General features: G+C 47.6%; 2 protein-coding genes across 6 annotated transcripts in view; one reads left to right on the top strand and one right to left on the bottom strand.

The window, feature by feature from the left end:
* The window catches only part of RCC2 (regulator of chromosome condensation 2), a 36,644-nt gene extending 33,874 nt beyond the window's left edge, over positions 1-2,770 (top strand). For all 4 annotated transcript variants that reach the window (XM_035119138.3, XM_035119137.3, XM_035119141.3 and 1 more), the window contains one exon: positions 310-2,770. In XM_035119138.3, the coding sequence (XP_034975029.1) occupies positions 310-414 (105 nt within the window). In that variant the 3' untranslated portion in view covers positions 415-2,770. The remainder of the gene's footprint in view (positions 1-309) is intronic.
* Positions 2,771-3,008: 238 nt separating this feature from the next.
* LOC118086987 (protein-arginine deiminase type-3-like) overlaps positions 3,009-26,838 on the bottom strand; it is a 28,492-nt gene continuing 4,662 nt past the window's right edge. Inside the window, exons 2-17 of one of the 2 annotated variants that reach the window (XR_009557815.2) lie at positions 19,573-19,753; positions 18,922-18,994; positions 18,253-18,314; positions 17,801-17,915; positions 16,563-16,688; positions 15,161-15,342; positions 13,297-13,400; positions 11,864-11,975; positions 11,515-11,622; positions 10,003-10,166; positions 8,642-8,786; positions 7,198-7,291; positions 6,766-6,845; positions 4,870-5,004; positions 3,502-3,990; positions 3,009-3,464 (exon numbers count right to left, since the gene is read on the bottom strand). Coding sequence is in view for 1 of the 2 variants with exons in the window: in XM_035119136.3 (XP_034975027.3) it covers positions 3,757-3,990; positions 4,870-5,004; positions 6,766-6,845; positions 7,198-7,291; positions 8,642-8,786; positions 10,003-10,166; positions 11,515-11,622; positions 11,864-11,975; positions 13,297-13,400; positions 15,161-15,342; positions 16,563-16,688; positions 17,801-17,915; positions 18,253-18,314; positions 18,922-18,994; positions 19,573-19,753 (1,915 nt within the window). In the remaining variant the exon portion in view is untranslated. Of the gene's footprint in view, positions 3,991-4,869; positions 5,005-6,765; positions 6,846-7,197; positions 7,292-8,641; positions 8,787-10,002; positions 10,167-11,514; positions 11,623-11,863; positions 11,976-13,296; positions 13,401-15,160; positions 15,343-16,562; positions 16,689-17,800; positions 17,916-18,252; positions 18,315-18,921; positions 18,995-19,572; positions 19,754-26,838 lie in introns of both variants that reach the window. The other variant, XM_035119136.3, reaches the window with a different exon arrangement.

The following is a 26,838-nucleotide window of genomic DNA, read 5'->3' on the forward strand; positions in this document are numbered from 1 at the left end:
CTGCACTAGGTGGACCTGATCCAGCTGTAAGGCTCGTCTTGCTTCTCAAGCAGGGCCACTTGTCAGCGGCAATCAAATGCATGAAATACACGGACCCTTCCTATCCGGTCTACCTCCAGATGCCACTGGCTGAGAACCACAAATGGGAAAGTTGTGGGTGCTGTTTCTCTCAGAGGGTCCTGCTTGCGGGCTTGGCTTTGTGCGGCCTCTGGCTGGCCGCTCTCGAGAACAGGAGGAGGCCGGACTAGATACCCCAAACTTTGGATCTTCCTAAGACCCCCTGCGCTGTCTTTTTTCCGCTTTGCTCAGGTGGCGATGGGCTATGCCCACTCCCTGGCGATTGCCCGCGACGAGAGCGAGGCCGAGAACGAGAAGCTGAAGAAGCTGCCAGAGTACAACCCGCGCACGCTCTGACCCACGCGGGGGCCTCTTCCTCCTCCCCGCCGCCCCACACCCCTCGACAAGGCAGTCGCTGCTTCCGTCGTGTGCAAGGGGGACATGGGATCCGTACGCGATGGGGAGATTGCAGGCACCGGCACTCGTCTCCTTAGGCTACCCAAGATTTCGTTTTTGACAAGCAATTTGAAGCTTCCAGCTAGCTACCTGTTCACATTGACTTCCCCGCCCACCCTGCCCTTTTCCCTAAGACAGGTGGCTTTGTATTTTGGTTTCTTTGGCCTGGGGGGGGGCATGGAGGTGGGACAGTACGTCAAGAGAGATCTGCTTCTTTTGAATTTCGATGAAAATGGCAGGACTGTTTGTCCACATTCGCCCATTCTCCCCCCACCCCCGTTTTCCTTTCCCAAAGCCGATATTTTGTTAAGCGGCAGACCTGGTAACCAGCATTTTAAGAAGGCTAACCCTTCTTCTTTTCCTTCCACTCTCCCCTGCAGCTGGAAATGATTTCCTCCTTTGTGGAAGGGACCATCTTTATTGTATTTTTTGTTGTTGTTCTCAAGAAACCTTGAGGTCTCTCTCTCTGCAAGAAGGCTGTCCTTAATTATCTCAGTTTTGTTTTTGTTTCTAAAAAGGGTGCCTGCTGCACTACAGATTTCCATAAGCTCGGGGCTCCTGCAAAAAAAGGTTCCCCCCCCTTAATTACGTAGATTTTTCTGTTGATGGGGTGCCTCCCATACTGCAGATTTCCAGAAGCTCCCCACCCGCCAAAACAGGGGAGTGGGGAACCCTTTGATGGCATTAGGGAACTGCAACTCCCATCAGCCCAAGGCAGCCAGAAGCAATGGGAATTGTAGTCAAGAATTCCAAAAGAATTCCAAAAGGCCAACTGTTCCTGTCTTGGGGAGTGTTGTAAATACCAGTCCACCACACGGGGGCGCTCTCAGATTCGGCAGCCTCCTAGCAAATGGTTGAATTTATTTGCAGAGCCCAGGAATAGAGGGGAGAGAGAAGCAGGAGGATCAGCCCCTTGGTTGGAATTGGGGGGGGGGCTCCCTTTTCCTTTTGTTGATAGAGAATTTAAAGTCCGGATTCAGCTGCTTGGATGGAAGGAAATCTTCCTTCCTTCTCTCACTCCTTCCACTATTTCCACTCTTCTTAACCAAATACTATGTGAGCCTCATGGATCCTCCTGGCAAGGGAGAGGGAGCTTAACACCCCCCCCCCCCAAAAAAAATCAGGGCCACATTTGCAGCTGCTGCAAGTTGCATGGGCGTCACTCATGTACGTTGCAGGTACCCACAGGCTTTGCCCCCCCCCCCATTTAAAACGGCTACAGTTTTAGGCATCTTGGGAGGTGCTCAAAGTTATGCAAAGGTTCTTTGGGACGACTTAGTTAAAGAACCGCTCAGCCTCCTCAGTGAAATATTAGTTGGCCCCCCGGACTCCTGTTGCAAGTCTATTAGTTCCTTCTCCCTTCTGCGGCCGTGTGTTGTGTTGGAGAAATTTTGGTGCCTTTGAAACAGAACTTGCCTCCTCTCTGTCCCAGCATGAACTCCCTTTTTTTCTAGCAGTAGGTCCCCTCTTCTCCCCATTTCCCCCCTTTCCCTTCCTTGGATCTGCTAGCTCTTGATTGCTTTGAGGGGGGGTCTCCCAGACGGGTGACGTTAGCCCCATATCACGTTAACATTTGCAGGTTCAGAGTTCTTGAAAAGTTTGGGGGCTTTTCCGGGATGCTGGGTTAGAGGGAGCAACCCTAAAGGTTTTGTTTTGGGGGGGGTGAGGAAGAAATAGGGGCTGTACATTGCATTATTCGTCTTTTTTATTTTAAGGGGGGGGAATTGGATCAAAACCTACACCTGAAGCGTTTGCTTGTGTCTCCGTTCCTGTTGTCTGTCTAGTCAAGTTACGTACCTCCCTCATCTTTTATTGCCTTTTTCTCCTGTGCAAAAAGTGGTTCCGATTCTGGAGCTGCAGGGATGTGTGTGGTACATAAGGACATTTCTAGGAGAAACCTAACTGGAACAGAACTTTGGGGATAACTTATTTGCAAGGGTTGGGGGTGGGAGAAAGAGGAAACAGACCCTCTCTCCGCAGCAAAAAGTGTGACATTACTTTGTTGTTTGTTTGTTTTTTTAAAAAAAAACACTTTTTGCTTCCAGACCTAGACAGTTCACTTGTTCCATTGGTCTCCCCTCTGGTCCCTTCTTGTCCCCGCTCTCTTCATTGTGGAGGAAGGGCTCAGAGATAAAACAAAGAATTTTGGGTTTAAAACTGATGGGATAAGTTCCTAGCCTAGTCATGTAACTCCTCTGTTTTTTCTTGGTTTTTTTTTATATATATTTCTCAAAATAAATGTTTAAATAAACGACAACATTGCGTAGAGCCTTATGCATAACAGCACTGTGGGAGGGAGTTCCACAGTGTAACTTGCTGCATAATTCAGCTTCGCTGGCTGCCTAAGAGTTCTAGCGTTACAAGAGAGCTTTTCCGTACCCACTCTCTCTGTACTATGTATCTTGTCATATCACTTCGTTCTAGAGGATTATGAAAGATCATGTATGAATTAGCCCACCTCTCACCAGCACCCAACAAAAGACTTCGCTCAGCACTAAACTTTTCTCAAGTTTATTCAAACGTTCCTTAAAACGCAAGCGAAAAACATTTGCGTGCCTTTTTTTTTTTGCAATCATCAAAATAGAGGTATAGATGCAGGCCTTACATAATCAATTCATTAAAAAAACCCAAAGAAATGTATGATTTTCACACTCCTGTTAAGGCTTAGAGAGGTGTAGCATCTTCACAGTGCCACTGTGGGGAAGGGAGGGAGATCCTCAGCACAGAAATTTTGGGACTGACCCCCTGCCCTGTGTGTCAGCCCTATACTTGAGTCTTTGAAGGATTGCATGCTGCGTAACTTAGAACTGGCTCTGTCTCTGACCTGCCTTACACTAAAAACGGGCGGTTGAGCCTCTTTCCGTCCTCCCCAAAAATCCCATCTTTAAAAGATAACCGGCTAGAGATCTGTGATCTCGTTTGAACGTCTGGCTTGTCCCTGAGCAGCAAACCTGGTTTCCTCGTCTGGCTTGTCCCTGAGCAGCAAACCTGGTTTCCTCATCTGGCTCAGACTGCAGAGTGGCATACCAGGGGGAATGAAATGCTTGGATGGACCTGGGAGTGCGAAAAAGAGGGTGAGCAACCAGCTCGGCCCTTGCAAGTTAATCAAACGTCCTGGGCAAGACAGGAACCATATGGAGTTCCTTGGAAAGTGACGATTCTTCAGCTAAGCGTAAGCTACATAGCAGCTGCCCTGGCATCTTCCTCGCCGGCAAGGAGGGCAGGTTGTGGATCTCTCCACACTCAAGGGGTCATGTTCCACCACTTGAAGGAAAAGGCCTTGCGTCGGACGTTGGTACCACAGTGGACCTCGCCAAGACGCACGTGGTAGGTTTTGTAGTCATCTATGAAGGTGCAGGACAACCCCAGCGGCTCCAGCAGACGGCGGACCTCCTCTTCCAAGCAGCACTGCTCATGGAGGATGGGTCCAAAGGGTTTTGGGATGCCCAGGTATTTTCCCAGGACAAGCATGTTCACCTGCAAATGAGACATGGGGTGCCTGTGAGAAGGAGACTCTGAAACCGCTATGGGCATTTATAACCCTTTGCTCCAGACTTACTGTGCGTCGGGCTGGAGGGCAGGGGAGTGCTCGCGCAGCGGGCCGGAGGGCGGGGGAGTGCGCGCCCGTGCGCATGTGCACACGCACACGGGCGGGGGAAAAATCGCCGAAAATCGCTTGTGCGCATGCGTATGGGCCTCCCCCGACCTGGAAGTGCACCAGAAATGACCTCTTCCGGGTCGGGAGAGGCCCATACGCATGCGCACAAAGGATTTTCGGCGATTTTTTAGATCGTCGCTGCGCCGCGTACCGTGAGAGCGGGCGGCGGCAGCGGGCAGCGGGGGTCGTCGCGGGCTGGATTGGAAGGCCGATTGGGCCGCATCTGGCCCGGGGGCCGTAGTTTGGGGACCCCCTGCTCCAGAGTCTTCCTGGCAATATCCACTCGCTGGAAATTACCCATGCAAAGTGTTGACATCCAAGAAAATTTGGTTGGATGCACCTGTTCAAACAAGTCGAGTCATGGGGGTGGGGAGAGACTCTTGTCATTTTAAGAGCAGCTCCAGACAGGAATCCGGGGGGGGGGGGGCTACCACCTTGCACGGCATCAGACCCTTGGGTTCATCCAGTTCAAAGATTGTAGATGCACCCAGGCCCTCCATGACAAACATGCTCTATCGTTGCCCTAACTCAGTGCATCTTGCTGACCAGCCCACCCCCTTGCCCCATGGCAAGTGTCAGGCACTTGAGGCCACTGGGCCAAATCTGGCCCATTAGGGAGAAAACCGCAACTGTGGCCAGGGACCTGTCTGGCAAGTGTGGTGGCTCATTACAAAAGGACCTTTTGAGCAGGGCCTTACTATGTCTGGGAAGTAAGCGACGGCTTTGCTGGGGCTGCGAGGAAGGCAAGTGAAGAGCTGGGGGATGTCGATGATGTCCTCCTCTTCCAGTTCCAGCTCCTCTTTGAGGAGATCTCTGTTCCAGTCGATGCATTTCTGAGGAGTAAGAGAAGACATGCCTTAGAGAGAGGAATTCATTGCATCACTAGAAGTGAAGGCACAATGCAGTTAAAGATTCAACAGGTGCGTCAATGGAGTCATGTTCCTGGTGGTATTTCCCAACACTGCCACAGATTGCATGGTGCGTCTGTGTGTGGCCTTGTACATAAAGGGCAGCTTCTGTTCCATAGCATGCCTCCAATTTCCCAAAAGTGGGATCCTCGGCACTTCAGTCCCAGTTTTTGTGCCTTCTCAGACTCCCTCCAACTGCCCAGTTTCCTTCTACACTGACTGGCAGCAATGGCTCTCGGGGGTTTCAGATGCCCCACTTAGAGATGCTGTGAGGGACTGAACCTTTGACATCCCACATGCAAGGCAGGTGCTCTACCACTGAGCAATGGTCCTTCTCCTTAGCTTGTCTCTTTTGACCAGACTCAGTCCCAAGCACGCAGCCCTTACTGACTTTCTCAGTTCCACAAGCTTTCCTCAGAACCTCTGGGCTTCATCCTTGTCCCTTCCAGCCTACTTCCTCTTCACCTGCCATTCCCTTTATCACTTCATGGGTCTTCCTCCCCCACAAAGCCACTCCTGTCCCTAACGCCCCATGAACTCATCCCAACTCAAATGACAATTTCCCTTTCCCTTACAGAAGCCCAACTGCAAAGATTCCCTTGCAGCCCGTTTGCATCTCTGCAGCAGACTGTCTGTGCCAGGGAGCACAAGCACAAAGCAGGGAGCCTGTCGCTGCCTCCCTGTGATCTGCAGACTTCGATTTCAGCGCAGAGGAAAGGATCTATATTGTGTAGCAGTTAGGGCAGGCTTCCTCAAACTCTGCCCTCCAGATGTTTTTGGCCTACAACTCCCATGATCCCTAGCTGGCAGGACCAGTGGTCAGGGATGATGGGAATATTGGAAAATAATATATATATGATAAGAATAATATTGGAGAAAACTGGATATTGAAACCTGCTTAACCTAAATCATATATCCCAGTTTTACAGCGGCCCTTTAAAATACGCTTCACACAGAAGTTGACCTGGCTAAGAAAACGCCACCAAGAGTGTAGGGAATTATCTCCCTTATATGAAACCCCTTACTAGCTGTATGCTTCTAAAAGCATACAGAAGAAAATACAAACTGTTGGGTTTCTTTAACTGAAAAGCAAACCGACTCTAAAGAGACTTTAAACTAAAGATAAATGCTTTCTCTCTTAGCAACATTCCAACCTTCAACCCATTCCAAACCTCCCACAAACCTACCCAAGAATTAACAGCAAACTAGCTTTATAACTAAGCAACTCTCATACTAAGATTCAACTGGGAATCTCTTAAACTGAGAACAACTGAGAGAGTGATCTACTTAGAGATGAATCAAACTGAAAGATCTAACTAAGAGATACAGAAGGCTTTCTGGCAGAGCCTTATATACAAGAAGCAGAGCCCATGCCTGTAAGCAATTAACAGAAACATCGGCACCTGTTTCTCTTAGACAGTATTTACATTAGACCGGCTCTAAAGTAACTTGACTATTCAAAAAATCCAACAGGGAATTGTAGTCTGGAGGGCCGAGATTGACGAAGCCTGAGTTAGGGTGTGGCTCAAGGACCCTGGACGGCAGGATTAAAATCTCCACTCTGCCATGAAGCTCACTAAGTGAACATCCGTCAGTCAGACTCGCCATCCCAATGAATATCAGAAAGTGTCCAGGTTCATAACCAAATGACTGTCATTATTTGGGGGAGAGAGGTGTGACAATTACCTGGCAATACTCATTGATGCTCCTCAAGGATTTGTCAGCCAGGATTGTTGTTATTGAAATTTCTTTGCCTTCTCCTAGCCCTGTAATAAGAATCAGGCGGCTGCTTCATTCATGTTACGACTGTTATGTTCCCCACCACCACCCCTTAAATTACTGGTTCAAAATACATGTCCTCAGCTGAGATAAGAAAAGCTCCATACTGCACTGTAATATTTAGCTCAGATGAGAGCCAGGTAAATAAGACTTTGGCCCCCAGGCTTGAGGTTCCCCACCCCTGATTTTGAGCAAAAAACAACCACCCCTTGGACAGAGTGAGGTGGGGTAGTTCAGTTGTGAGCTTTGGCTGCTTGGGGCCTTAATGCAAAGTACGCAACTTCTCCTTTCTGCCCAGACTTCATGTCGCCTCCTGCAAAGGAGAAACCGCCACCTTACCGTCGAACATCATCGCATCGCCGTACCCCTCTTGCTCCTTCTCCTTCAGAAGCTTGTAGCACCGACTGGGGCTGGCCAGAAGCAGGCGGAAACCCTGGAGAGGAACAGAGGGAGGGAAGGGAGGCAGGCTGCAAAACGTACTTGCAGCTCAGGGGTAGCCAACATGGCGCCCTCTGGAACTGCAGCTGTCTACCAGCTCCATCGGTACACAGGCTGAGACCCTGCCTGCCCGCAGACTGTCTCGCCGGAGTGGTGCATGCTCTGGTTATCTCCCGCTTGGACTACTGCAATGCGCTCTACATGGGGCTACCTTTGAAGGGGACCCGGAAACGACAACTAATCCAGAATGCGGCAGCTAGACTGGTGACTGAGAGCAGTCACTGAGACCATATAACACCAGTCCTGAAAGACCTACCGTACATTGGCTCCCAGTACGTTTCCAAGCACAATTCAGTGTTGGTGCTGACCTTTAAAGCCCTCACCGGCCTTGACCCAGTATACCTGAAGGAGTGTCTCCACCCCCATTGTGGAGCTCCAAGGGCCTCCTGGCGGTTCCCTCCCTGAGAGAAGTGAAGTTACAAGGAACCAGGCAGAGGGCCTTCTCAGTAGTGGCGCCCGCCCTGTGGAACGCCCTCCCATCAGATGCCATTGAAACGAACAACTTTTAGAAAACATCTGAAGGCAGCCCTCTATAGGGACGCTTTTAATGTTTGATGTTTTCGCATTTTTAATATTCTGTTGGGAGCCTCCCAAAGTGGCTGGGGAAACCCAGCCAGATGGGTGGGGTATAAATAAAAAAAATTTATTATTATTATTAAACAACTGCATGTTGCAAACAGCTTCTGTTCACTGCCTTTTAGATTGGGTGGGGTTTCAAAATATGAGGGAACAAATATCCTCTGGGTAAACGGGTTAAAATGCTCTTAAAGGCTGAAGGCAGTGGACAGGGTGTACCTGTCAGGAGCTGGAGTCAGCAATAAAACACCCATTGTCAAGGGCGTTAACTTTTTATTCAAAGAAACCCAAAAGGGGTCACAACAACTCTTGCCAGTAGGATTGAAGTAGCCTTCCCACCATTCCCTAACACTCCCCTGGGTGCTTCCCAAGTAATCTCTGATTCCTTCGCTTAGTTTCTCATTACTCTGCTGTTTTTATTTCTCTTCATGTTCTGGGAGACCAAGGGGGAGGCTCCCTGGGTTCTTCTGCAGCCAGCCTTAACTCTGTCTCCTGGCCCCTCTCCTCTCCCACCTCTGCATCTGGACTGCTCTCTGACACAGCCTCTTCCCGCTCACTAAACCCTGTTGCCTCTTCAGCTTCCGACCCCTCCTCCTCCTCAGTCCGCTTCATCTTCTCCCTCTGACCCCACATCACCCCACCACCAATCTCCTGGATCTGAACCTTCTTCCCTTCTCCAGTTAGTGCCTCTCTGCATCCACAGCAGTACCTTCCTGTCAGAGGCTGGGATGAAACACATGAACTCATCCACATGCCCTACCAACAGCCAGGCAGAATACAGTTCGATGGGCGATTGTACTTCCTGGGCATAGAGGAAGTCCCGCACGACTTTGACCATCTTGTCCCCGTGAGGCCTAGGAAGTAAAGAGAGGCAAAGTTTACTTAGGGTTGGCATCCATTCCAAAGGCAAGGGCTTTGCGCCCCCGCAAAAATACTGCCCAGCCCAAGCTCATATCCACCAGTGCCTGGTCCATCAGGGCGCACCAAGTCTGTTCTCAACAGACTTGAGGTGGTCTTGTCGTAAGGTTGAAGCTTGCTGGGAAATGATACATAATGAATTGAAAAGGATGTTTAAAATAACCTTTGTAAAAAAAGAAGAAAAAGACCAGAAGCTTTTCTTTTGGGAATTACATAGGGACAGAACTACCTAAATTGGATAGAAACTTATTCATGTATGTGACTATAGGAGCAAGAATGTTACTCGCCCCAAAATGGAAAGAAGCAGAAGTCCCAGCAAAAGAAGAATGGATACAAAAACTTATGGAATACAGTGGTGCCTCACTTAACGAATTCCCTGCTTAACGAAATTTCCACTTAACAAAAGGATTTTTCGAGCGGAGGTTGCCTCACTAGATGAATTCGTTTTATGAAAAATTCATCTAGTGAATCGCGGTTTCCCATAGGAATGCGTTGAAATTCAATTAATGTGTTCCTATGGGCAAAAAAATAATAATTCAATGCATTCCTATGGGATTCGCTAGACGAATTTTTCGTTATAAGAAAAGACCCATGGAACAAATTAAATTCGTCTAGCGAGGCACCACTGTATGTAGAAACGGCATAACTTACCAGAAGAATAAGAAATCAAGATAACTTTTTATAAAAGAAAGGAAATGGCTTAGTCAATATTTACAGATAAGAGCATTGGCAGGATTATTGTAATAACCTGCAGTTCCATAAGAGTAAATAATTAAATGAGCAAATTAAATGAATTTGGATACACAGAAGGTATTTAAAAATAAATGCAAGGAACCGCAGAAGGGGGGGGGGAATCAAACTTTGAAATGCTAAAACGAGTGTAAAATTAATGAAATGCATAAATTCGAAAAGTATAAATAAAACCTTTTAAAAATAAAACCCCAGGCCAGATTGACCAATGATATGGCTCAGGATAAGGCAACTTTCTGTGTTCCTCCTCCTCCCTCCCCACTGTTGCCTGGGCTAGAGCGAGATATGGGTGAAGAAGCAAGCTGAAAGGGAGACAAGGAGGGGATCCACAGAGCTCTTGCCTGTGCATGCGAATCCTTGTCAGATGCTTCACCATGCCAGCGCTCCCCCCCCTCCACCTACATGGGTAAGGCGCTCCCGATGATGACCCTCCCCAGGGGGTACTCTTTGCCCCTGACGGTCACTGGAGGGGTGACTTCGAGGTTCCCAAATGAGTCCAAACCGGAGACGCTGTTGCCTTTGCCTTTGCCTTCCACGTTCTGGGTCACATAGCCAAAATCCGGGCCCTGGGGCGGGGAGCAAAGGGCAACAGAATTAGGAGTGATCTCGGCGACAAGGCCTTTGAAAAATGACCTCGTTTCCATTGCGTTTGAAGCTACAGGGTGGAGTGACGCAAAGGGATGCTCGTGCGGGCGATCTGAATTGTGTGCAGCAGCTGGCTGCAAAATTCAATGGCCAATAGACAGATCCTGCAGAGTGGGTGGCACAAAGCGAAAAGATGGCTAATACAAATTAGGTAGGCAGGTAGGTGCATGCACGTATTATCATTACCCTAATCATTTTACAGTATTAATCGCCTTCTGTGCAATTTTCAAGACAATGCACTTCAGAAACAGCAAAAAAACAAACAAACCAAAGTTTCAAAACAAAACAAAACAGCAGATACATTTGAAACAAGCCTAAAACCCCTAATAAGTGGACGCTCATGGTAAATATGCATTTATCCAGTTGGGAAAGCCTGTTGGAAGAAAAATGTCTTCAATGGTTTCTGGAAAGGGCAGATCCAGTGGGGAGGAAGACATCCAGATAAAAGGAGCAGCCACAGTGAAGGTCCTGCTCTAAATCACAGCAGAGTGGGCTTCCGAGATCTTTGGAACTCACAGGTGAGAATATCCTGCAGGCCACAATAATCTACCAGGTCTCTAGCACATTCATTCATTTTCTCTACCACCCTTCAACCAATGATCGCAGGTTTGTTTACAGTAAAGAAACATAAAAACGAACTATATGGAGATGGCGAAATTGTCGGCAAAAATAAGAGCCAAAAGACGACGTGTTTGTGGAAGAGTGGAGATCCCTTTGGGGGCTATCTGAGAAAATATTTAGTCAAATGAAATGGGAGGTGGGACTGGAAATAGAAGCAAAGGAATGAGAATGATAAAGGAATGTAATAGTTACAGGTAGGTAGCCGTGTTGGTCTGAGTCGAAGCAAAATAAAAAGATTCCTTCAGTAGCACCTTAAAGACCAACTAAGTTTTTATTTTGGTATGAGCTTTCGTGTGCATGCAAAGGAATGTAATGTTATGTTATAGATTAAGTCTTACATTTATGGCAGTAGGTAAAGGGTTTGAACAGAAACATGGAAGTAAGGATGGGAAGTCAAAATGTTAAGAGAACATTGTATTAAAGCTGAATGGAACTTGTTCAAATTGTATGAAAAACAACAAAGTGTTATATTTCAAAAACCCACAAAAATGCATAATATAACAACAAACCAATATCGGGGGTACAACAGTAGAGCTGCCTTATCACTCAAACCCTTCGCGCAAATTGCACTACTGCAGCATTTAAAAAAACAAATGGAAAGGTTCCGATTTGAAGACAAAATCAGACAAAGTGGGAAGGGGTTCCTACCAGAACCGCCTTAAAGGGGAAGTCCTTCATCAATCCGTTTCGTGGGGAGTCGAAGACCACGGGGAAGGATTTGTGTGGTGCTTGCGTGTAGCCAATCTCCATCTCATCCTGGTGCCGCCAAAGAAAGAAAGGAAAGAAATAAGGCATCTGCATGGGCAAAAGAAAGTGGTGAGCAACCCCAAGACCCTCTGACCCTTGGAACGCTCCCCACCCTTCACAACTCTGCCTTGCACCCTCCTTGGCTGTTTTTGCCAGGCTGATAAAGGGTAAATACATTGGGAAAAATTTGAATAGTTTGCTCAGACTTCCACCCGCCTGTCATCCCCCCCCAATGGACACTCCAACCTACCTGGATCCAGAGATCACCCCGATTTTCTGCTTCTGGACAGATGATCAATCTGCAGCCGGCTTTCTTGGACAGCTTGCTGATCTCCACTACGAAATCTGTGTTGTCATCTAGACTGGATGTCAAAAGGCAGAGAAATCACTGATGAACAGCAAAGCAGGAGAAGGAAAGGATGGCTTCAAAAGAGGATTAGCTACAATGGCTATGCTCCAACTCCACCGTCCGAGACTTGTGAATTTCAGTTACTGGAAATCCCAGGTTGGGAGTGTCATTGAAATTCTACTCAATACAGTCGTACCTCGGGTTACGACCACCTCGGTTTGCGAACAGTTCGGGTTACGAACTGCGCAAACCCGGAAGTGTTTTCGCCGCGCGCGCGATCGCGTGATTTGCGCATGCGCAAAATGGCGGCGCCCATCGCGCTCGGTTTGCGAACTATTCGGGTTACGAACTGCGATCCGGAACGGATCGCGTTCGTAACCCGAGGTATTACTGTATTGCAATACTCAATATTGCAGGATTCCCATAATATACACCAGGGGCAATTGTATTTCATTCAGCAGAGCTTTACTGGATTTGTGAGCATAATGGTCACAAATCCAACACATTCAGGATTGGCACTGTCCGTAAGAAATCCAGTTGCAGCAGACTTGCAATAACTTATAATAAGTCTAAAACTTAACACTAAGCATACTACAGTCGTACCTCGGAAGTTGAACAGAATCCATTCCGGAAGTCCGTTCACCTTCCAAAACGTTTGGAAACCAAGCCTGCAGCCAATCAGACGTCCCATTGGACGTTCGAGTTCCAAAGAACGTTCGCAAACCGGAACACTCACTTCCAAGTTTGCAGCGTTTGGGAGCCAAAACATTTGGCTTGCAAGGTGTTTGGGGATCCAAGGTACGACTATATATACAAAACACCACACCAGAAGGAAGAGAGATAGAAAGAGAAAGTGAAACCCAGGCTCCTTCTGGTCCTACTTTACAGTCAACATGACCTTGACAGAAGAGATAAGAGAACCAGCGCAAGCCAGCTGTACTCGGCTTCTCTGAAGGTATAACCCAAACATCAGAAACATTCTGCTTGTTTCTTTCACACAGAGAAGCTTCCTCTTGAATTAAACAGAATAGGAAAGATTCCTACACATCAGATCTATACTTTCTGCACTAAGAAGTGCAAACTGACAGGGAGAGTTGCAGTGCTTCTCTGATGTCCTCAGGCCAGTGATGCTTCGCTTGAACGACGAAGCCTACCTGAGCTCTGGCGTTCCTAGTCTTGGATCTCCAGACCTGAGTTTCAGTCTTCCCTCTGATCCTGATTGGTTTCGACCACTGACATGGCTCTCAATCCTCAAACCACCACCAGTGTCCCATCCCTGATGTGGCACACCTGATCCACAAGTCCTGTGCACACTTATTTGCAGAAGCTCTCACCTGCAGACGTAAACCGTTATCGGCTGCAAGGTATTGGGGGTCATGATCCACGGAGCGACACGGAAGACAAGAGTGTCATTGAAAATCGGGGCCTCGGGCAGCTCCTGTAGTGGAGGAGAGCAGAGGCCAGCTGAGAAAGAGGTTGGAAAGAGAGACTCCCAGCCAGAACTATTCAGGCACACCACACGGCAGTCTCAGCTCCAGGAACCAGCGTGCCTAATGGTCAGGGGGAAAGGAGAGCCCCAGTCCAGCAGCATCCAGAGGGACAGGGTGTCACAGATTTCCCATCCCAACAGTATAAATAGGAAGAGTTGTGATGGAGGCAGGGAGGGGCAAGCAAAGGCAAGTGATGGTCTAGCTGAGCGAAATCTAGAGGACCAAAACTCCTCCGAGAATGAACAGAAGCTATTGCCTGTTATCTTGTAAGGAGGAGGAGGAGGAGGAGAAGGAGGAGAAGGAGAAGGAGGAGGAGGAGAAGGAGGAGAAGGAGGAGGAGAAGGAGGAGAAGGAGGAGAAGAAGAAGAAGGAGGAGGAGAAGGAGGAGAAGGAGGAGGAGGAGAAGAAGAAGATTTGATATCCCGCTTTATCACTACCCTAAGGAGTCTCAAAGCAGCTAACATTCTCCTTTCCCTTCCTCCCCCACAACAAACACTCTGTGAGGCGAGTGGGGCTGAGAGACTTCAAAGAAGTGTGACTAGCCCAAGGTCACCCAGCAGCTGCATGTGGAGGAGCGGAGACGCGAACCCGGTTCCCCAGATTACGAGTCTACCGCTCTTAACCACTACACCACACTGGCAGGCGTGGGGAACATTTCTTCCAGCAGGTCAGTCCCAATACACCACTGTATGGGATCCCACTATTAATAAAATAAAATAATGGGCCTTCTGGTGGTTCCCTCACTGCGAGAAGTAAAACTACAGGGAACAAGGCAGAGGGCTTTCTCAGTAGTGGCACCCTCCCATCAAATGTCAAGGAAATAAAAAAACTATCCGATTTTTAAAAGACATCTGAAGGCAGCCATTAGGGGAAGTTTTTAATTTTTATCACTTTATTTATTTATTTAATATATAATATTCTGTTGGGAGCCGCCCAGAGCGCCTGGGGAAACCCAGATGGGTGGGGCATAAATAAATCCCCATCCTCATCACACCCCATGGAATTTTCTGCCATGAGACATGGTGTGGGTTGCCAGCTTGGGTTAAATTCCAAGAAGGACAATTGGGAGGATAAAATGCTAGGCCTGAGCGCTTACCGGGACAGCATGCTTCATATCTTGAATTTAGCTGCAGGAATATAACACGAGCCCAAGCCCAAATGGGCTGAGATAAGGTCTCGACAAGCAGGCAGAAGTTGCATTCTGCTGTGGCAGCCAAGCCCATTTTGCCAGCCCATGTAGAGCCCCAAGCTGTGTTTTGGTGAAAAAAAATGAGTAACCCTGGGCTTAAAAAACAAACAAACAAACCCTAAAGTCTTGGTTTTCTCTTAAAAAGAGGCTATGATGAGGAAGAAAATACAAAATAATAGGCTGTTTTATTCTCCAGAGAAATTCAGGAAGGAGATAAGACTGTCAACAGATACTAGTCACAATAGCAATGTTCCACCCGTATCGATGGAGGCAGCAATGCTTCCGAATCCCAGCTGCTGGGAATCCCAAGTGGGGACACCACCCTTCAGGTCCTGCTTGCAGGATTCCCATTGGGGATCTGGTTGGTCACTGCGAGGCTAGAAGGCTGGATTGGATGCCGCCGCCACCACCCCCGGCCCGGCCTGATCCAGCTGCAGGCCTCTTTTAATGCCCTTAATTATCCAACACCCCAGGAACCCCTTGCCTTTCTGACACATTTCCTTTTTTTGCTGCCCATACCTTGGCAGTGGGCTCTAGCAGAGTGGCATGGAATGTCACGAGTCCAGAGAAACCAATGTTAGGAAAGGCCAGCCCTTCCACATAGAAATGGTGCTCCTCTTCGTCGCAGGAAGGTTCTACCACATAGGAGGATTTCCCATGACCCAGGACGTACTTGTGCTCACTGAGTTTCTTTCTTTTCCCTGTAAATCAAGCCCGTCATTTCTCATACAAAATCATGTGCCTGTCCCTTCCTTATTCGTTTGTTTGTTTGCTTGCTTGCTTCTGGAAGCAAACTCTTCATCGCTGTCAAATAAACTGGTTTTGATTAACTAAACCCCTGGAACTCAATGCCACACGGCTGGGATAGCTCAGTCGGTAGAGCATGAGACTCTTAATCTGAGGGTCATGGGTTCGAGCCCCACATTGGGCACAACTTTCCTGCATTGCAGGGGGTTGGAGTAGAAGGGACTTGTGGCCCCTTCCGATTCTATGATGATGGTGATGATGATTAATTAAAAAATTTCTTGTGTAACAAAAAAGTACATATGGTATCTCCAGTTTCATGCCAAGGGGTTGCGTTCACACATCAGCAAAGAAAATCAGGATTTAGAGTTAGGGATGGGGAACATCATATAAATTTTTAAAAATTGCATTTCAAAATATTCATTTAAACAACCTTAAATCAATTATTTCCCTTCTCTTTCCATGGTTCATTTTGCATACCATACACCCCTGCATATTTTACATGAACCAAACCATTCAGCAATCCTTTGTTACATCCATCAAAACTTGTTTACACCATTAAATTTATCTTTTTTTAAAGTTTTAAAATAGACTTTATTTGGTTATTAAAAAGTTACAAAACTCTCAAAAATATTTACAGAAAAGAAAAAGAATCGAAAAGCATATAACAAAAACAAAACATCAAATAACTTAACAGAAAACACATTCACAAAATCATATAATAGAATAATCAACTGATACTAAATTCCACCTTCATACAAAAAAAGCAAATTGTAACTTTTTGTTCATCTGTTCTTTGTTTCTTTCTTTTTATATGTTACAATTTGCTTTTGTTACATTGAATTTATCTTGGGGAACACCTGTGGCTCTCCAGATGTTGCTGGACTCCAGCTGCCATCTGGTCTGGCATGGCTAATGGTCAAAGAAAATGACAACTCTGAAGCAGCAGCATCTGGGGAAGTCGCAGGTTCCCTATCTCTACATTAAAAGAAGCCAGAACTGTGAAGGGGGCAGCTAGGGACAGTGAAGGCAAGTGATGGTCTAGTTCGGAGATGTGAAAATTGCAACCTTCCCAGATGTTGCTGGACTCCAACTCTCATCAGCGAATCGGAGCCAGCCCGAGACATTTGGGCACCTGAGATGAACCACTGCTGCTTGAGAGTCCGACAGCACTTACCCTGAGCGTGGAAGACTCCCACTTTGTCGGCGTCCGATGCCGAGACGTGGAGGACCAGCTGGTGATCCTCGAAAATGTCCCCAGGCCCACGTGTCGTCAGGATCATCAGCGACATATCCCTGCGGTCTGGAGAGAAAAGCAGAGGGAAACTGACTGTAGCTCAGTAGCAAAGCTCCGAGCTGAATGGAGTTTAAATCAACCGTCTTCATTCAGAGCTGGGGTATCTCAGCCAGTATAGAGCAGACGACTTTCAGTTTCAGGGTCGTGGGTTCAAGCTCCATGTTGGGCAAAAGAGCCCAGCAAAAGAGACCTTAGAAGAGACTCTTTCCAACTCTACAATTCTAAGAACAATGAGAATGAGATTCTTACTTTAATTTAGGAGAAGGATCAGTGTTCGAAACTCCCATTGTTCTAGGGGCATTTTGCGACAGGGAATTTCATTAGCGCAAACAGTTTCTTAGCTCTGGGGGCAGTAAGATTTCAGATTGAAACTGCAGAGTGGAAGGAAAGGAGGACTTTTTTCCGCCTCCTCGCTTCCACCTACTCTCTGAAGACTGGAGAAAAGACCCTCTTAAGAATATTAGGGGGGTAGGCAGGGGAAGGACTAGACCAGGCATCCCCAAACTGCGGCCCTCCAGATGTTTTGGCCTACAACTCCCATGATCTCTAGCCAACAGGACCAGTGGTCAGGGATGATGGGAATTGTAGTCCAAAACATCTGGAGGGCCGAAGTTTGGGGATGCCTGGACTAGACCATGTGAAAAATGAACATAAGATTTTAGCTGCAGTTCATTCATCTTCAGCTTTGTATTCTTGTTAGGAAAAAAGCACGCCTAGACATTCCGTTGTTGCGCCCATAACCTAGAAAGTTTAAGGTGCCATTCAGCTCCTAACTTTCATATCCCAGTTTCTAACACATGATTGATGAGTGCAAAAGCTCCCAGGTTCAATCCCTAGCATCTGTAGGTAGGCTGGGAAGAGACGATTCAAAAAAGTCCTTCCTTCAGAACCATGAGGACTAGAATCTCGCTTTTAAAGGGAAGGGCCCCAACTCAGTGGTGGAGTGCCTGCCTTGCTGCAGAAGGTCCCAGTTTCAATTCCCGGCATCCTCGGGTAGGCTGAAGCATCCTTCCCCCCCCCTCCCGCCATGAATAGCTGCTGCCAGTCAGGGTAAGCAATACTGAGCAAGACCCCATGAGTCTGACTCAATGCTAGCCTTGGATCCGTCAGTTACCGACCCACAAACGGTTGCAGCTTCTGGTCATTGTTGTCCATTTTTTCTTCAGGGTCGTCCCTGTCGCAATTGACCAAGAGGATGGCTCCTTTGCCTTCGGGTCCCCACGTCCAATTTTTCTGCAGGGGCAGAAAACATCAGCCACAAGGCTTAGCCCCACTACAAATACTGTATGTGGGACCCAATACTTGTATCTCACAACTACAGAAGGAACAGGTTGGTTTTAAGGTAAGGTTGTGGGGGGACCTAAGGCCCAGCGTCAAAATGCACCCCACCATGGGATTTCTCTCCAGCACTAGGCCACGCCCCCTCTCCACAGGCTCCACCCCCTCCTTGCTGAAATGCTCTTGGGTTTGTTGCCTTGAAGGGCCCGTCAGGTGGAAAAGCAGCTTTCGCTTTTTGGATATAAACAAACACACGCAACATGCCCGGACTCCCCTATCTCTCCTTCCTGACCTTATTCTTGGCTCTCCTCTGCACGGTTCCTGAACGGCTCGTGTCGGCATCCAGGGAGATTTCTGCAGCAGGGGGGGAGAGACAAGGAGAGGAAACAGAAGAAAATTGGCATGTGGGATCCCCAAACAGCCTGACAAGATGGCTTGCCGATGCCAGGATGTCTGTGTTACCAAACACTGGAACATAGCCATCAATGGCCCTCTCCTCCATGAATTTGTCAAATCTTTTAAAGTCATCTAGGCTGGTATTCATCACTGCCTTGTGTGGGAGTAGGTTCCATAGTTTAACTTCATGCAGCTGATGAAGCTAACTGTCGTCCATGAAAGTTTTCTGCCATAATGAAGTTGTTTGTCTTTAAAGTGCTAGTCCTCTGGAAGTAGGTCTTCGTGGTATTAACATTTTACTGTGAGTAGCTATGCCGTGAAAGGTGCTTGAATTAACTGCATGAGCCCGGAACTCATTGTCTAGTTCACCCATATCAGCCCTGACCATCAACAAAAGCCAGGGAAAAATAGACAATATGCTTGTGTTGTTTTTCCCTATGCACCCAGCTCTCTCTCTCTCTCTGTGTGTGTGTGTGTGTGTGAGAGAGAGAGAGAGAGAGAGAGGAGAGAGGAGAGAGAGAGAGAGAGAAATTCTATTTTCTACAGTATACAGTTCCTGTCTTACCCACGCAGGTGAGGTGGAGCAGAGCTTTCGCCATTGGTGTCTTCCCATTGTCCTTGTAGTATGAAATCCTGACCTGCCAAAATATGGCCAGTTTCAGCAAATGGATTATTAGTATTTAGTACCCTACCCATCTGGCTGGGTTTCCCCAGCCACTCTGGTAAGCTCCCAACAGAATATTAAAAAGATGATAAAACACCAAACATTAAAAATGTCCCTATACAGAGCTGCCTTCAGATGTTTTCTAAAAGTCAAATAGTTGTTTATTTCCTTGACATCTGGTGGGAGGGCGTTCCACAGGGCAGGCGCCACTACCAAGAAGGCCCTCTGCCTGGTTCCCTGTAACTTCACTTCTCGCAGGGAGGGAACCGCCAGAAGGACCTCAGAGCTAGACCTCAGTGTCCGAGCTGAACGATGGAGGTGGAGATGCTCCTTCAGGTATACTGAAGGACAACAACAGATGTGATTCGAGTTGCACTTTATCACCTCTTCCTCGCCTTCTCTCAAAGTTAAAAAGTCCTGAACGTGGCAACCTTTTCTTACAGGGAAGCTGCTCCAATGATAGCTATAGTAATGCCGGCACACCTTTTTCCGGATCAGGTCTAGCTCTTTCCTTTCCCCCTCTGCTCCATCAAAGCCATCGGAGTTTCTCACCTTGTCCTCGTTGACTTCAGAGCTTGGCTGGTCCATCGTGACCACCACCTCGACTTTACAATCAAGGGGCCATTTGGGCACACAAGAGGGGATCTTCAAAACCTCCCCATTGTGGATAATATAGAGGTTCACCCCAGATGTTCCCCAGACATCAAAGGCTGTGGCGCCACTTGGGGCCGCCCTGAGAGAGAGAAAGAGAGAGAGGATAATTCACAGCACCCATTCCATTTACCATTTACATTTTGCTCCTAAAAGAGCTCTCCAGCCTTCCCTCCATTTTATCCCCACAACAACCCTAGGAGGTAGACCAGGCCAAAACGTAGTGATGGGCTTGAGGTCAGCCAATGAGATTCCTGGTAATGAGGGGATTTCTTTTTAATATTAAAAGCAGTCATTGCCACAGGCCATCTTAGAAGGCAGCTTTGAGGTGGTATCTATACAAGGGGTCCCCAAACTAAGGCCCGGGGGCTGGATGCAGCCCAATCGCCTTTTAAATCCGGCCCGCGGACGGTCCGGGAATCAGCATGTTTTTACATGAGTAGAATGTGTCCTTTTATTTAAAATGCATCTCTGGGTTATTTGTGGGACCTACCTGGTGTTTCTACATGAGTAGAATGTGTCCTTTTATTTAAAATGCATCTCTGGGTTATTTGTGGGGCATAGGAATTTGTTCATATATTTTTTTCAAAATATAGTCCGGCCCCCCACAAGGTCTGAGGGACAGTGAACCGGCCCCCTGCTGAAAAAGTTTGCTGACCCCTGATCTATATACTCCTACGGTACCTCAAAGTGAAAAAGTGTCCCTTTAAAAAATATCCAAATGACTTTTATTCACAAAGATGTAAGTTGTGAATGAAGTGGATTCACTTGCGAGAAATCAGTCTTTTAGTGCAGCAGTAGCTAATTTCTGGAACTCCCTGCCCACTGAAACCAGGCAGACACATTGGTTGTCCTGTTTCCGACGCTCTCTAAAAGTTTTCCTTAACCCAGCCTCCCCAGACATATTATTTAGTTTCATTAAATTTATATACTGCCCATCAAGAGACCAAAGAGCAGTTAACAATGTAAGTCATCACTTTTTCTTACTTTTTTAAAAAGACATTTTTAAAGGCTTTTAAAGACATCCCTTTTTGAACTCCCAGCTTTCATTAGATAGACATCTGACAGACTTCCTGCCGTCTAGAGTGCTGTACTTTTAAAAAGGGATGCAAGATCCATAAGAGACGGTTGTCCTGTTATAGAAAAAAAATGGGGTTTGCTTTTACAGCCCAACTCCCCATCAAAAAAAGCTAATGCTATTCTAGTCTGTATCAACAGAAGTCTAATGTCCAGATCAAGGGAAGTAATAGTACCACTCTATTCTGCCTTGGTCAGACCACATCTGGAATACTGTGTCCTATTCTGGGTGCCACAATTTAAGAAGGGTGTTGACAAGCTGGGATGTGTTCAGAGGAGGGCAACTCAGACCCCTCAAGTGTCCCGATTTAACTGGGACACCCGGAATTTACAGAAGCTGCCCCAGCTTCTGAACTCAAACCGGGATGCTCCAATTTCCCCAGAAGCCACTCCAGGCCAACCCCTGGCTGCACTGACATCCATCCCATCTCCCAATGCTCCACTAGATGCTGCAGAGGAGCAGGAATATTGCAAAGGGAGGTGGGGAGAGGGAAGGTGTCCTGAATTGCCCTCCGGAAATGTTGGCAGGTATGGCAACCAAGATGACCAAGGGTCTGGAAACCAAACCTTACGAGGCGCGCTTGAAGGAGCTGGGTATGTTTAGCCTGGAAAAAGAGGAGATTGAGAGGAGATATGAGAGCTATTTTCAAATATATTAAAGGCTGTCACATGGAAAATGGAGCCAGCTTGTTTCCTCTTGCTCTAGAAGGTAGGACTAAAAAAAAAGGGCTTCACATTACAAGAAAGGAGATTCCAAATAAACATAAGGAAAAACTTTCTGACAGTAAGAGCTGTTCGACAGTGGAACAGTCTCCCTTGGGAGGTGGTGGGCTCTCCTTCCTTGAAGGTTTTAAAGTAGAGGTTGGGTGGCCATCTGCCATGGATGCTTTAGCGGAGATTCCTGCATTGCAGAGGGTTGGACTAGATGCCTCTCAGGGTGTCTTCCAACTCTACTATCCTAAGGGATTCAGTGTCCCCCAAGTCCATTATCGGTCAGAGATAAAAGGATGGAGGCAGGAAGCAATGCAAGCAAGGCATTTTTTTTTTTGCAACAGAGTTTCCCACCTCCTTGCAAGGAGGTGAGAGACCGACCAAGAACAAAGGTGTGCAAGAACCTTTAAAGACTTGAAATTGCCCAGTCCCTTAACGAAAGACCGCCTAAAAAGCATCATACAAACCATCACAGAAACAAATTTGAGAGAGTGGCTTCTCGCCTGTCTGCCAGGATACCTGATAAGGTTTTACTGATTGCATTACCTGGGCAGTCTGGCCATTCTTTTGAGACGGCAAATACCCGAGTTCTTGAATCCAGGTCATAGGCCAACCCGGTTCATACACAAAATATGCCCTTAAGACAGGATTTGTAAGTGAAAAAAACCATTGGGAAAGGTTTCTCCAAGATATTTCCTTCTGCAGAGAAAATGTTTAGAGCAGTGTTTCCCAAAGGGCAGATATTGGACTACAATTCCCATCATCCTCGACCACTGGTCTTGCTAGCTAGGCATGATGGGAATTGTTGTCCAAAACAGCTGGAGACCCAAGTTTGGGAAACAATGGTTTAGGAGCAGGCATCCCCAACCTTTGGCGCTCCAGATGTTTTGGACTACAATTCCCATCATCCCTGACCACTGGTCCTGTTAGCTAGGGATCATGGGAGTTGTAGGCCAAAATATCTGGAGGGCCGCAGGTTGGGGATGCCTGGTTTAGTCTTTAGGAGAGTCAAGATTGCTCACCTGTACTAATTCGGACATGTGGTTTTTATAGGTACTTGTGTGTTTACCTGTGCTTACAAACATTTATTTTTGAGACCTCAGGATTCTTATAACACTCCTTAGATTAGGCAAGAATCTGGCACCAGATTTTGTGGTTTCAGGGCTCGGGCCCTTCCCAAGGGCTGAGTGGGTGTTTGTGCCAGCTTCCTCTTGGATCCATTCCCACAAAGGCCAAACCCTCTGAGACGTTGTCATCATCGGGCACTGAGCCAGCAGGCCAGAAGTTGCCAAACAGGAAGAAATTAACCTCTCTTTTTTGCTCTCCCCTCCCCAAGCAACCAACCAGCGCCATGACAAAAGCAAGGTTAGAACAAAAGCCTTGTGGCTTGTAGAAGCACGGTGGGCTGGCAAGGTGTTGTGTGTGTGTGTGTGTGTGTGTGTGTGTGTGTGTGTGTGTGTGTGTGTGTAGGGTTTGGTTGCCAGACACGGAAGGGTCAGGCGTCAAACGTCAACACATCTAGCGGAAGGGCCTTAAGTACGTCCAGACAGCCCCTCTGTTCGGGGTCCAAGTCCACCTTTTCCTGACCCTCCAAGAGTACAACGAGAGCATCTCTGCCTTACATCAAGAGGCAGGGAGTTCCAAAGTGTAAATAATATATCAATTATTTACGAATTCAGAACGGGCAATAAGTAGCACCTGCAATGCTGCTAGTTTTGCAAATCAAAACAGACAAATGGGCTTGGATGGGGGTAAGGCGATCTTGCAAGTACGCGAATCTGATCTGGGCCAGATCATGCTCTGACAGCTGCAGAGTCACTGTGCGGCTTGTGAGCAAAGGATCTCTTGTGAGCAAGCAGTCCTTGAGGTTCCTTTGCTCCTAGCAGCTGGGGTGGGTTAGGAGGCCAGAATCATAGAATTGGTAGGGAACCCCAAGAGTCATCTAGCCCAACCCCCCCAACAAACACACACACACAAAATGCAGGAACCACAGAGCATGCAAGGCCTCCCTTCTGAGCTTCCTAACGTCTGAAAACAGGCCAGCTCTTTCGCTCCCAAGCCCACCCCTTGCAATACTGACCCTGGACTGGTGTCTGATCGAGCCTCTGGGTCTCGTATTGGACCTGGAGCCCCAATTCTCCCTGCTTGACCTTCATTTCTTTGAAGGCTGCTGCTCCCCACAACCCTGCCTTTTCCTGGGAGGCTCCTGTAACTTGGATCAGAACCCTATCCCCCTGATAAGCGTGGCTGCCGGTCACTGCCTGCTGATGCCTGCCTGTTCAGATCCTCTTAGGAGGCCCAGCTGGCAAGTCTCAACACATCCCCCATGCCGGGCTCTGATCGCTGGGCACATCCAATCTCTGCTGCTCATTATCCTGCAACCAGCTCACGCCCAGACTGATTAGCTCAGCTCCAGCTGGATGCCCTGCTTATGCCCAGTGGCTCCTTCGCTCTTTGCTGGGCCTGCAGTCAGAGGCATCAGCGCTTCTGAATGCCAATTGCTGGAAACCGCAGGAGGAGAGAGTTGCTCTCAGCTCCTGTCCTCGTCTGGTTTCCTTGCCTGTTTGGCCACCGGGAGAACAGAAGGCTGGACTAGGTGAGCCCCCATTGGCCTGATTCTGTTCTTGCGTTCTCCCCAGCCTGGATTCCTGCTCCATCCTAAGTACTCCATCCTGGAGTACTGTGTCCAGTTCTGGGCACCACAGTTCAAGAAGGATACTGACAAGCTGGAACATGTCCAGAAGAGGGCACCAAAATGGTCAAAGGCCTGGAAACGATGCCTTATGAGGAACGGCTTAGGGAGCTGGGTATGTTTAGCCTGGAGAAGAGAAGGTTAAGGGGTGATATGATAGCCATGTTCAAATATATAAAAGGATGTAATATAGAGGAGGGAGAAAGGTTGTTTTCTACTGCTCCAGAGAAGCGGACACGGAGCAATGGATTCAAACTACAAGAAAGAAGATTCCACCTAAACAGTAGGAAGAACTTCCTGACAGTAAGAGCTGTTCGACAGTGGAATTTGCTACCAAGGAGTGTGGTGGAGTCTTCTTTGGAGGTCTTTAAGCAGAGGCTTGACAGGCATATGTCAAGAATGCTTTGATGGTGTTTCCTGCTCAGCAGGGGGTTGGACTGGATGGCCCTTGTGGTCTCTTCCAACTCTACGATTCTATGATTCTCTGGCTGGGACAACGCCAAATATTTACAGGAACGGTTTCTTCAGTTTAGGACGGGACTGGGAAACCTATAGCCCTCAAGAGGTTGTGCAATTGGGAGCTTAATAACAATAGTAATTTATTTATATCCTGCCCATCTGGCTAGGTTTCCCCAGCCACTCTGGGTGGCTCCCAACAGAATACTAAAAACATGATAAAACAAACATTAAAAACTTCCCTAAACAGATGTCTTCTAAAAGTCAGGCAGTTGTTTATTTCCTTGACGTCTAATGGGACGGCGTTCCATAGGGCGGGCACCACTACCGAGAAGGCCCTCTGTCTGGTTCCCTGTAACTTCACTTCTCGCAGGGAGGCCCCCGGGGTGTCCGGGCTGAACGCTGGGGGTGGAGACGCTTTTTGCAGGTATACTGGGCCGAGGCCATTTAAGGCTTTCAAGGTCAGCACAAACACTTTGAATTGTTCTTGGAAACGTACTGGGAGCCAATGTAGGTCTTTCAGAAGTGGTGTTATGTGGTCTCGGCGGCTGCTCCCAGTCACCAGTCTAGCTGCCGCATTCTGGATTAGTTGTAGTTTCTGGGTAATCTTCAAAGGTAGCAACATCTGGAGGGCTACAGCTTTCCCAGCCCTCAACTAAACCATCACTTGCATTTACTGCCCCTTACTTATCACCGTCCTAGTCATGGAGAGAACCTGCAGCCTTCCTGCGATTGCTGGACTCCAACTCCCACCAGCACCTCTGGTGAAGCATCTCTGACTGATGGGAATTGGAGTCCAACAACATCTGGAGGGCCAAAGGCTTCCTGAACTGGGCCATCAGTTGCCTTTACTGCCCCTCACAGCTACCTTCCATTACAACTAACTCTGCCTTCCTCTAAAGCAGGGATGGGGAACCGGCAGCCCCCTGGATGTTGCTGAACTATAACTCCCCTAGTAATCCATGATCATTGGCCATGCTGGCTGCCAGGACTGATGGGAGTCAGTCTGGTTTGCAGTAGTTATGAGGTTACCTTACTCCATATATGCCCAGTGAGCCACTTCCGTGGGTGGAACTGGCATTGTAAAGCTGCCATGATATCATGCATGCATGCATTTGTAAGAACTCCATTGTTTCGTGTGGCAGCACCTGCTCTTCGGAACTCCCTGCCTATTGATACCAATCGGATGCTTTCACTAAGTACTTTTTTGGGGGGCACCTTGTTTAGAGAGAATCCTGCCCAGATGCTTAGAAAGCCAATGTGAGTTTTAATCTGTTCTTTTAATCCATTGCTATTTTAACTTTTTGAAAGCTTATTGGCAATTTTTCATATGAATCATTTTATTGCTTTTTTATTATGCCACTTTGATAGATGGTTGGGATTATTGTACACAATCAAGTAGTAGATGCATTGACAGGTAACCAGGCAGAGGGCTTTCTCGGTAGTGGTGCCCGCCCTTTGGAACGCCCTCCCATCAGATGTCAAGGAAATATAAACAACTATCTGACTTTTAGAAGACATCTGAAGGCAGCCCTGTTTAGGGAAGTTTTTTTAAATTGTATTTTTAATAATTTGTTGGAAGCCACCCAGAGTGGCTGGAGAAACCCAGCCAGGTGGGCAGGGTATAAATAATAAAATTATTATTTTGAAATTGCCATCATCAAAACAAGGCAGAGGGTGGGGGTGTGCCTGAGCGCCCCACTTGTGTGGGTCAGAGAGGCTGCTTGTGAGCTGCCCTTTGTGTGCCTGACTTCCGGGAGGAAGATTCAACCAGTCAGGCCCAGCGCAGCCAAAGTTCTGGCCTTGTGGCAGGCAGTGGCTGTTGAGTCAGCATTTGTTTTTGTCTTCATGTGCCGTGGGTGGCGAGATCCGTGGGGATTGCTCAGCTTGTGTTGCTGTTGGGCTGGTTGGGAAGTCAGATTCCTCCAGATGAGGCTAGATATCTTACAGAGGTGCCCAAGGGCAACCGAAGTTCAGATGCAGCAGAGGGTGTGCCTCCGGCTTTCCACAAAGCATTATAACTCATTCTCACATGCACTTTGACAGGAAAGGTAAGGGTGGCTGAAAGTTTTCAGCCAGAGGGCCACATCACCCTGTTTTGACCACTGGGTGGGTGGGTGGGTGTTAAATTGAGGAAGAGTTTTCAGAACATCGAATTGTTGTGCACCTATTTGGGTATACATGTAACTGTAAACTGTTTATTGTTATTATTGGTTTCTATTGATTTATTG

The sequence above is a fragment of the Zootoca vivipara genome, chromosome 6 (assembly GCF_965207765.1).
Source record: "Zootoca vivipara chromosome 6, rZooViv2.hap1.1, whole genome shotgun sequence".
Classification (NCBI taxonomy): Eukaryota; Metazoa; Chordata; class Lepidosauria; order Squamata; family Lacertidae; genus Zootoca; species Zootoca vivipara.